General features: G+C 44.2%; 1 protein-coding gene across 11 annotated transcripts in view; it reads right to left on the minus strand.

Moving 5' to 3' along the window:
* Positions 1 to 11,663, minus strand: part of Supt6h (SPT6 homolog, histone chaperone and transcription elongation factor) — a 36,862-nt gene that overhangs the window by 23,487 nt on the left and 1,712 nt on the right. For 2 of the 11 annotated variants that reach the window (XR_005489830.2, XM_008768006.4), the window contains exons 2-6: positions 2,423 to 2,561; positions 1,248 to 1,403; positions 1,080 to 1,156; positions 596 to 788; positions 369 to 453 (exon numbers count right to left, since the gene is read on the minus strand). Coding sequence is in view for 10 of the 11 variants with exons in the window: in XM_008768006.4 (XP_008766228.1) it covers positions 369 to 453; positions 596 to 788; positions 1,080 to 1,156; positions 1,248 to 1,403; positions 2,423 to 2,531 (620 nt within the window). In the remaining variant the exon portion in view is untranslated. Of the gene's footprint in view, positions 1 to 368; positions 454 to 595; positions 789 to 1,079; positions 1,157 to 1,247; positions 1,404 to 2,314; positions 2,562 to 5,157; positions 5,245 to 8,625; positions 8,733 to 10,270; positions 10,419 to 11,663 lie in introns of all 11 variants that reach the window. The other 9 variants (XM_063269047.1, XM_063269046.1, XM_063269048.1 and 6 more) reach the window with 9 other exon arrangements.

Consider the following 11,663-nt stretch of genomic DNA (forward strand, 5'->3'; position numbering starts at 1 on the left):
GATGGGTTGATGCAGGTGAGCAGGCATCTATTAATGAATACCAGGGGCAGCAGAGGGATGCTGGACTCATGCTCACGTGGAAATCTATTCTAATCTTTTAAGGATTCACACATTGAGAGTGCTCGGTGACTGTAGGAGGAGATGGATCACTGCCTAGCAGCGGTGATCTGAGGCACAGAACAGGTCCGAGTTAGGGATATTCTTTTTTAATTTTTTTTGGAGCTGGGGACCAAACCCAGGGCCTTGCGCTTGCTAGGCAAGCACTCTACCACTGAGCTAAATCCCCAACCCCTGAGTTAGGGATATTCTAATTCTGGCACATGCCCATTCAGTGTCTTTATCACTGCATGGCAACAGGGTGCACTTACGCATCTGTATATCCAGGAAGCTTTTTTCGCCATTTCGGTTTTTTCAGAGGCTGTCCATCATCATCCACAATGAAATCATCAATATCTGGGTGGACAAGAAACAGGTTAGTGCTCAGTGGATAAACCTGGTTCCTGCTGAGAAGAAAATTGGGGAGGCACTGGTTAAGGACCGGGAAGTCTCAACACCCACCCGATGCTGGCTTCCCTGTCCAACAGTTGTCACGTACCTGACTCTTCATCATCTTCCTCCTCCTCGTCTGGAGGAGCCATAGGGGCCTCTACAGCCTCCTGCCCTTCTTCCCCTTCTTCATCTTGGAAGATTTCCCCTGCAATGGCCTCCTTCTCGTGTTCCTCTTTGCCATATTCCTCTTCATCATCTTCATCATCATCAGACATTTTTTTGACACGTCGGTATTTTTGCTAGTGTTGAGAAATGTGCTTTTTTAGAATGGGGTTTGTGTGTGTCTAATGTCAGGACACCTGCTATTTAGGCTCATTTCTAAATTCCCACCACAGTTGCATTTATCAAGTGAGATGGGAAAGAACACACTGAGTGATGTTTATCAGCCTCAAGGCCCTTCCTGCAAATTGACAAATCTTTTTCTAATACACTTTAGATGTGGACCCCAAAGCATTATGCTACTGGCATCTTTCTTTTCCCTGGTGACCCCAAACTACTCAGGTAAAAGGATAATGCAAGAAAGCACTTACTCCTCGTTTGACTTTAACACCCAAATTCTCCTCAATGAGGTCAAAATCATCATCTTCCAGGCGGTCATCAAAGGATGCTAAAGAGAACAAAGTGTGCCCACAATGAGATAAGGCTCTTCTCCACTGTGACTTCCCCCTCCCCCAGCCTCAGATGGCATGCGGACTGACTGCGTTTTCTCTTCTTGTGGCCAACATCATCTTCTGAGTCACCAGAGTCACTGCCTTCATCCTCCTCTCCTTCCTCTTCATCATCATCATCATTAATAAAGTCTTTCAGGTTGCCTCGCTCGTCTTGATCATCTAGATTCTCCTCTTCCTCCTCATCTGAAATCACGTGCAATTGAGGCATGAGACTGGGAAGCGGATGGGTGCAGACCACCTGCTTACTTCAACTGTCCACCTGCCCTAAACCCAGTGACTAGGTGGCGTCTAATTCATTCTCTGCCTCCTCTAACAGTACAATGCAGCACTTGGAACCATGGTACCTGCAAAGGAAGGCTTCCTTCCCTCCTTACCATGTCTTTTTTTTTTTTTCTTCTTTTCTTTTTTTCGGAGCTGGGGACCGAACCTAGGGCCTTACCACTGAGCTAAATCCCCAACCCCACCATCTGTCTTTAAAAGAGATGGTATTCCCAATCACCTGGCTCCCTCAAAGCGTTACTAGAAGCTTTACACCTTCTGTAACCTATTTTCCTCAATGCATAGACTCAGCACCTGCATTCTGTCTTGTAGCCTTTGGCTGAAAAGTTATACCCGTTCCCTTTAATGTTATTACACAATTCTACTCTGAGAATGAATCTACAAGTTAGAAAACAGGGCACATGAGCATTCACAGGGCTGGGCTGGAGAGATGGCTCAGTGGTTGGTTAAGAGCACTGACTGCTCTTCCTGAGGTCCTGAGTTCAATTCCCAGCAACCACATGGTGGCTCACAACCATCTGTAATGGGATCCGATGCCCTCTTCTGGTGTGTCTGCAGAGAGCTATAGCGTACTCATATGCATAAAATAAATAAAATCTTTTTTTAAAAAAAGCATTCATAGGGTTAAGAGCGGAGAGCATCACGTACAGATTTATTAGCTCACTGTCTGTCCCACAGACTAATGTACATTCCCACTAGCATAAACAGTAGCTGAGTCTGACTGTCTCCCTAGTTTTCTAAACACGGCGTCTGGTATACAGCAGAGCGATGGACTATGTGTTTCTAACAGTGACTGAAGGTTCTCAAGCTGGTACCTCATGTGTGAGAACTTCTGTGCTCAGCCTGAGCCTTTCATCAGCAAGAATCCAACTATCCAAAGCTTAGGAATAGTGGGGAGAAGCTTGAGGCTGGGGCCTCCTCACCATCATCCTCCTCTTCCACAAACTTCTTGGTGACTCTAGGTACCACCTCGCCTTCATGATTGTATTCTTCTTCTGACTCTTCAGCCTCACTTTCCACAAAATCAGACATGGTTGCTACTTCTCACAGCCTCCTTGAAGGCTATAGAAGAAAAGGGAAGGAGGAGAGCACACAAATAAGACACATGAGCCAGGTGTTAGCGATGCACACCTTTAACCCCAGCACTCAGGAAGCAGAGGCAAGGCAGATCTCTGTGAGTTCAAGGCCAGCCTGGTCTAAAGAGTGAGTTTCAGGAAACCAGAGCTACATATAAGACCCTGCCTGTCTCATAACAGACACACATGGTTTTAAAGAAGGCTCTTAAATCTTCCCACAAAATCCTTGGAGCTACCACAGCTCTGCCCACTCCATCCTACTGCTTAGCAAGAATCAGAGGTGTGCCCTGGTAGTGTGGCTCAATGGTAATGGCTCACCTAGCATGCCAGAGGCCCAGGTTTGATGCCCAGAACCAGGAAGTGATCAGATGGTTCCACATCCCTCATTGCTCCTAGTGTTGCTCCTCTTGCTTTTTTTTTTTTTTAAAACAGATTTATTTATTTATTTATTTAATATGTGTGAGTATACTGTTCTCATCAGACATACCAGAAGAGGGCATCAGATCTTATTACAGATGGTTGTGAGCCACCATGTGGTTGCCGGGATTTGAGCTCAGGACCTCTGGAAGAGCAGTCAGTGCTCTTAACTGCTGAGCCATCTCTCCACCCCTTCTCTTGTATTTTTAAAGATTGGCATTTAACCCTTTCATCAGTATCATTTGTCGCCTCACTATTTACTGAGAAAGGGTCTCATTCTGCAGCCCAGGCTGGCCTTGAATTCATGGCAATACTGCTTCTGCCTGTCCAGAGCTGGGGTCACGGGAGCTAACCACATCTGGTTTTAGTTTTTCTCTGAGCTGAGGTGTTTCACTTCCTGGTTCCCAGGCAGAGTTAGCAGATGAGGAAAGCAACTAGCATAGAGATTACTATAGAGGTGAGGCTCTGAAGGGAGAGTGAGATTATAGGGCTTTTTAACAGGAAGTGTGGGAAACAGAAACTGCTAGCACTTTATACAGAGTGCTTTCAGACACACTCTAGCAAAGTCAGAAGAAAAATCTGTCATGCATGGATATCTGGGGTTTCAATTCCAGCACTCAGGAGGCAAAGGCGGATCTGAGAATCTGAGGTCAGTCTGGTCTACAGGGTGAGTTCCAGGTTAGCCAGGAAGATACAGTAAGACCTTGTCCCCAAAAAAGGCAAGGACAGGGAGAGTAGAGAAATGGCTATGTTAAGAGCATTAGCTGTTCTTCCAGAGGACTCAGGTTTGATTCCCAACACCCACATGGCTTCTCAGAACCAACTCTGAGTGCCAGAAGATACAATATCCTCTTCTAGCCTCTTTCGGCCCCAGGCACATATGTGGTGCACCACATATATACATAGCATCTATATACATAAAATAAAAATTATAAAATAATTTTAAAAAGGAAAAATAGCTTTTTAAAAAAAAGATTTATTTATTTATTATATGTAAGTACACTGTAGCTTTAGACACAGCAGAAGAGGGCATCAGATCTCATTACAAATGGTTGTGAGCCACCATGTGGTTGCTGGGAATTGAATTCACGATCCCTGGAAGAGCAGCCAGTGCTCTTAACCACTGAGTCATCTCCCCAGCCCCATGAAAAATACCTTTTTAGTGGATTTAACAACACTATATGCCTACGGGTTTATACAACTGCTAGTTTGGAGAATTCAACTGAAAAAGAGGCTCTTCCACCAGAGCCATCACAAAGCCATTGGTATCATTTACATTGTAGTTTCATTTCTATTGCTGTGATAAAACACTGACCAAAAACAATCTAGAGGAGGGAAGAGTTCATTCACCTTATAATTCCAGGTCACAGTCCATCCCTGAGGGAAGTAAAGGCAGGAACTTAAAGGCAGGCTTGTTTGCTGTTCTACACAGCATCACCTCTGACTCACTTCAAGGAACTCGTTCACAGCCAAGACACAGCAGGAACCATGAAGAAGGTTGCTGCTTTCTAGCTAGCTTGCTTACACTCAGCTTTCTGATATGGTTCAGGACCACTAGGTACTGCAAGAGTAGACTGGGCCCTTCTATATTAATTAACAGTCAAGACAACCTCATAGACATACCCTCAGGACAATCTAATCCAGGCTTGTATGTGTTAGTGTTCTTCCTGCACATAACACCTAGGGACCCAAAAGAAGGCATAAGATCCTCTGAAACTTCAGTTACACCCTGTGTGGGTGCTGGGAACAAGTCCTGCTAAATGCTTTTACCCACAGAGCATTTCTCTAGCCCTGTCAACTGGGTTTCAATTTGAGTTTTGAGTCTGATTTTATTCAGCATTCTGTATTTCTGTACCAACTACTAAATTGATTTCTTACCTCCTTGCTTCCCAACATATGTAAAGCCTGGCAGTGGAGAACTCAGAAGTTTAGCGGAACCTTGGACAGGACATTAAAATAGCACAAAGAGCTTGAGGATGTGGCTCAGTAGCTGGGCGTGGTAGACAGACTGGTAAGTCTTAGCAGTAGGGGAAACAGACAGAGGGATCGAGGTGGGGGCTGTGCGCACACTATCCTAGCTTACTAGGTCAGTAACGATGGCCCCAGAGGAAAAATAGCTGAGGTTATCTTCTGGCTTCTACATGCACATTGGTGTATGCACTTACACACACTATACATATGAACACAAGGGTAAGTTCAAGGTCATTCTTGGGTGACAGAGAATTCAAAGATAGCTTGAGCTACCTGAGGTCCTGTGGAAAAAAACAACAAAACAACCCACTAAAACCACATACATCAAACAAGTCAAGTAATAACCCCAAGGTTCTACCTTGGAACCTTGAAGCTGGTGGCTAATAAACCCAGCAATGCCCCTCAGCAACGCCCCTCAGCTCTCCTGTACTACCTATGCATCCCTTCCCACACTCCAGATTAAAAGTCTCTGGAAGACAGAGATCATGCCCAGCTCAGGTGCTAATAAAAGCCATGACAACAAATGACTACAGCAAAAGGCCCTTTGTGGTTCTGTACCAGAAAAGCTCTATCCCTCTAGGTGTTCTGTACGAGTATAGGTGCCTAGTGCCTGTAACATAAATGTGGTGGCTGTGGCTCTCCTGGAAGTCACTTGAACAAGTATCAACCAACACCAGACCCAGTTAAGATGAACCATGTCAACATCAAGAACCGGCAGCAGCGAGCACGCTAGGAATGCATCAGGACTGGTGGGTATCCAGTATGCAGGAACCCTCCCTTCTATCCCTGCACTGTATACATGGTGGCTTAAGCTCAGAGGTTCAGAGGTAAGGAAAGATCAGAAGTTCAAACTCATCCTCCAATACATACTGAGTTTCAGCCTGGGCCACATAAGACCCTGTTTCCCTCCTGGCCCCCCAAATAACCCAAGTAGAGATTTTGGGTTTAAATGGAAAAAAAACCAAAGGTGAAGGTTTCAATTGCCATTCTTTAAAAAAAAAAAAAAAAAAACAAAAAAACCAAAAACAAACAAACAAAAAACAAAACAAAACAAAAACTTTAGGTGCCTGCCTGTACACCACGTGAAAGCTGGGGGCCTGAAAATAAGCAGGACTGCCTGGTCAAGTGGGGTGGGGTGGGGGTGGGGATGACGACCAACCATTCTAATTACTAAGTTCTCTCCTTTGATTTTTTTTTTTTTTTTTTGAGCTGAGGACCGAACCCAGGGCCTTGCGCTTGCTAGGCATGCACCCTACCACTGAGCTAAATCCCCAACCCCCTCTCCTTTGATTTTTAAAAAGATTTATTATATATGAGTACACTGTAGCTGTCTTCAGACACACCAGAAGAGGGCATCAGATCTCATTACAGATGGTTGTGAGCCACCATGTGGTTGCAGGGATTTGAACTCAGGACCTCTGGAAGAGCAGTCAGTGCTCTTAACCACTGAGCCATCTCTCCAGCTCTATTTTTATTTTTTTAATAAAAATATTAGTTATGGTAAAAGATAATATATTTACTACTTTAAAATGAACCATAGCTTAAAGAAATACACAGAGCAGTCATTAGGAGAGAAATGGAACAAACCAACCAAACACCGATATACACAAAACCCACCCAAACTAATATAGGTCTCCCCTTGGTACACGTGTGTGTGTGTGTGTGTGTGTGTGTGTGTGTGTGTGTGTGTGTGTGAGAGAGAGAGAGAGAGAGAGAGAGAGAGGGAGAGTATGTGTGTGGTGGCCTGATGTGTGTGTAGGATTGTGTGTATGTGTATTTGTACGTGTAGGTAGTCAGTTCTCTTCCACCTTTACCTGGGTTTCAGGAATCAGCCAGGTTTGTGCAGTAAGTGCCTAAACCATCTCATTGGCTCCACCCCTTGGTATTTTAACTAAAAATACAGTTTACTGCTCACCTATCAAATAGCAGACACTTAGCATATAATAGTCTATTAATCCCTACTCGCCCTGTAAGCTATAAAACAGTAATGTTTCTCTTCCATTTAGAGCGGAATAAAATAAAAATCAAAAAGGGAAGAAATACACTCAGAGGAGAAGTCTCTTGTTTAAAGTGATACAGTCATCAACAGTAGCACTTGCTCCATTTCACCGTGTTGGTTACATTGTATCAGTAATTCTCAAAGTGTGGTCCAGAGATCATAGAACATGTGACAGGCTTATTGAAGAAAAAGTTATGAAAATCCAGCTGTATTTTTAGGTAGACACTACAATGTCAAAAACAAAGATTTAGTGCTGGAGAGATGGCTCAGAGGTTAAGCACATTGACTGCCCTTCCCAAGATCCAGCAACTAAATGGTGGCTCACAACCATCTGTATTGGGATCCAATGCTCTCTTCTGATGTATCTGAAGATAGCTACAGTGTACTCATACATGAAATAAAGAAATCTTTTAAAAAACAAAGATTTATTTTATTGTTAATGTATGTTTTGTCTGTATGCTTATGTATACCATGTGCATGCAGTGCCTGAGGCAGCCAGAAGAGGGCATCAGATGCCTTGGAACTAAACTATAGGGATGCCTGTGAGCAAAAATGTGGGTGCTTGGAATTGAACCAGGGACCTCTGTAAGAGCAACAAGTGCACCTAACCATTTGAACCATCTCTCCAGCCCCTGGGATACTTTTTGGTTTGTTTCAGTTTTACTAGACATGGTTTCTCTTTGTAGTCCTGGCTGTCCCAGAATTTGTTCTGTAGACCAGGCTGGCCTTAAACTCACAAAGATTAGCCTGCTTCTGCCTCCTGAGTGCACGGTTGCACACCACCACCCAGCAAAACCACCACCTCATCCCCTGAAGTTTTTAAGGTTATAAATTGGTCCTGGAAAGTTTGTGGACTACTGTAAAGTCCTGCAGAGTTCTGGAAAGTCTCTGGATGGCACATGTCCCCTTCCCCACTCTCTTCTCTAAGATCTTTATCCTTAAGGTCATTTAGCTTGAGTAACGCCAAGTGAGTGTCTTAAAGATTTTGCCAATTAAATGTGAAGTTCGGGGTTGTGGGGGGGGGATTTAGCTCAGTGGGGGGTTGGGGATTTAGCTCAGTGGTAGAGCAAGGCCCTGGGTACGGTCCTCAGCTGGGGGTGGGGGTGGGGGACGGACAAAATAACAAATGTGAAGTTCTAGGCTGGATGTGGTGGCTCATGCCTTTAATCCCACAATTTAGAAGTGGGAAATCTCTGTGAGTTGGAGGCCGGTCTTGATTATATACAGAGTTCCAGGACTGTACAGTGAGACCACATTTCAGAAAAAGGAAGGAAGGAAGGAAGGAAGGCAGGCAGGCCGGCCGGCCAGAGAGAGTTAGAACCCCATCCCTAGATTTGGTGTTTTTAAGGCAGGCTTTTTCACTCTAGACTGTGTAACTTGAAACTTTACTCTGCAGGACTCACAGCAATCTTCCAACCTCACTCTCCTGAGTGCTGTGATTTAAAAAAAAAAAAAAAAAAATCGAGCCATCATGCCTGCTAATTTTAATTTCAACATTGCTCCTCCTAAGCCATGAACTGAAACATTAAAAATAGATTCTCAATCTCAACACACAGTTTGCTTTAATTAGGTCACCATACCATGAATTCAATCTTTTAAAGGGTCAATATCTTACATATTAGATGTTCCTGGTCTATTTAACAGAGCGGAATAGGCAACCTACCTGAGAAAACAACAGCTTTTTTGGGGGTGAAGTAGAGAGGCAGCTGGTGTTCCAAGTTGCATGCAGTTTGGGAAGACAGCTGAATCCCTTCCCTCCAAGCTCCAGGCCTAAATTAGAGATAAAGCACGCACTGTGCTATCCCTGTGGAATGCTTCCAGTCTAGCTAGCTCAGTGCTACAACTTTCAGTTGAGAGAGGCGTGCCAGAAGCAATCATGACTTCCTGTCAGCCATAGCCAGATTCACAGAGTGCTGCATCAGCACTGCAGGCTGAGGATGTCAAGCAGCAGCGATTCCAGAGTGGACCAAGCATCACCTGTGCATGCAGCATTATTAACAGGAGGGGTATGGGATGGGCTGATGGCAGCTTTGACTTTTGTACTTAGTACTCACAGGCTTCAAATTAAAGATTGTGAGTTAAATCTGTATCTGGAATAGGCTTTGAAGAAGAACAGTGGCAGGCAGAGGGAGGTTTCTCCAGGAGAAGCCCGCTGCAGTATAATATGTGGCTCAGAGGGAAAGGGTGCTGGTTACCATGACAACTCTGCAAGAGTACTAGAGCTGGGATCAGATTGCCACAGGGGAGGACTCAGCAGTCCCTCCTTTCCAACCAGAACTAGTAGGAGGCAATTAAGAGGAGACCGGGCTGAAGAGAGAATTAGTCTGTTAACTCCTTTTGTTTTGAAGCTTCAAGGAATATTTAGATTGTGCTTGTTTGTTTTAGGGTCATACTCTGTTCTGGGTCTTGGTGCGTAAAACTGAATGTAGTATGTTTCCTCACTGGTGGAGTTCATAATTTTCATAAATTACATTATGGTAAAACACAAATGAGGGTGGATTATATCTCAGTGATAAGACAGGACATTTGTATACCATGCACAAAACTCTTTGAAACAAAATCCAGTAATTAGTGATGAGAACAATACGCTGACAGAAGGCCTGGACTTCAGAAAGGGATGCCTGAGTGAGCAGGCCTGGAGTACCTTCCCACTTCTGGGGTGCTTAATCAACTAAAGAAGGTGGGGGGGGGCAGGATTAAGGCAACATGAGCAAAACACTTAAGTTTATAGCCCATCTAGTCTGCTGTGGAGTTTAACACATTCTGCTACTGTGAACTAAGTTCAGGCTTATTTCAAAGGTACCAGTAAGTGACTATTCATTTGGAATGCAAAAACCTTAACGTCAAAAACAAAAGTCTCAGAACCTAGCTACATTTTAAAAAATTCTGATCTCAGAACTTCTTATGAAAAACCTAATTATAGGAAATTAAGGTATTTAAAATATAAGCTGGGGGCTGGTTAGATAGTTCAGCAGGCAGAAATGTTGGTCATGCAAGCCTGATGACCTCAATCAGACCCCCAAACACACAGAAAGGTAGAAGAGCTAACCCACAAAGCTATCCTTGGGCTTCCACATACAGGTGTGCTCACGCCTACAAAACAATCCACACTCTCTCTCTTAGGTATAGAACCCCAAGTCTCCAGCACTTGGCAAAACTTCAAGTTAGAAGCAAACATGGGCTACACACGGAGACCCTGTGGCAAACTAATAAGAGGACCATGAGATCTTCTAATAGAGAACTCAATCTGGTTTTGAAAAAGTGCATTCAAATAGACTTAGGCGGGAGCCAGGCATGATGGTACACACCTTTAATCCCTGGACTCAGGAGGCAGAGGCAGGCAGATGAAGGGGAGCCTCATCTACAGAGTGAGGAGTGATCAGCAGAGGGTAGGAACGACTGCTTGGAGAGACAGCTGGTTGAGGTGTGGAGTGCCTTCTACATAGCATGCATGACCTAGGCAGCAACAGAGGAAGTCAGTCTGACCAGAGAGAGGAAGGGGGATGTGAAGAAGGCTTAAGGATCTTCAAAGACTGTATGGGAATCTGAGTGGAAACTAAGGAGCTTGGATCCAGGACTTATGGGCAGTATCCTGCTAGGGTTCAGTATTGGTTTGATTAGTATGATTATATTTTTAACTTTAACCTTTGGGGAATGAAGAACTACCAGTATGCCTAAGAAGTAAGCAGCACAGTTTTGGAAAAAAGTTGATGCAAACCCCCCCTCTAGCCCCCCCCCCCCCCCCCCGCAAAGGCCAGGGAGATGACTCAGCCAGCAAAGTGACTGCCACACAAACTGCACACAGAAGGACTACATTAAAATGCAGTAATGTTTTTAAGACTAAAAAGGAGGCGTTAGCTCAGTAGAGAAAAATCCAAGGACAGAGCATTAGCAACTGTACTGACTATTCCAGAGACTCAGAAATGAAAACAGAGTTTCCATTGGATTTGGCAACATAGTAGCTTCTGGTGACCATATCAACTTTGATGAGCAGTTAGAAGGGGAGTCAGATTGGTTTTAACTTAAGCTTCGGTGAAAGTTAAGAAAGTTGAACTGGTTTATAAGCTGAAACCTGACTATAGGATGAGAATTTAAAAATTAGGGTGATGGAGCTAGGCTTAGTAGTAGCACATGTTAATCCTTCTAGCACTGGGCAGGCTGAGGGCAGAGTGACCAAGAGTCCTAGGTCAGCCTATGTGTCAAGAAAGATGATGGCTGGAGTGGCCTTTGAAAGATATTAGGACATAATTTTGTTTTTGAGTTCTTTGAAACAGGTTTTGGTGACTTGAATTGGGAAATCACTGGAAGGAAGTCAGTGGTCATACCCAACCAAGACCGTGGTTGGTGACATTTATTAGGACCAAGAATACTGCTGGATGGTGGTGGCACAAGCCTTTAGTCCCCAGTTCTCAGGAAGCAGAGGCAGGCAGATCTCTGTGAGTACAAGGACAACTAGGAAGAGTGCTCCTGTCTTCAGAAACAAAAAAGAACTGGAGAGGGTAATATAAACTTTGACCGAATGTCAGGACTGTTCTACTTTATGGTGAGATTAATCACGTGGTAAGAGTAAGTGCATTTGGAGAGTATGGATACTTTGCCAATCTAATCTGATCTAATAGCCACACATGCCAACCAAATAAAATAAGGTGGTAGTAGTGGTGGGACACTAGGCATGGAGAGGAGCTCTAAATTCATGGTTGA

The sequence above is a fragment of the Rattus norvegicus genome, chromosome 10 (assembly GCF_036323735.1).
Source record: "Rattus norvegicus strain BN/NHsdMcwi chromosome 10, GRCr8, whole genome shotgun sequence".
NCBI lineage: Eukaryota > Metazoa > Chordata > Mammalia > Rodentia > Muridae > Rattus > Rattus norvegicus.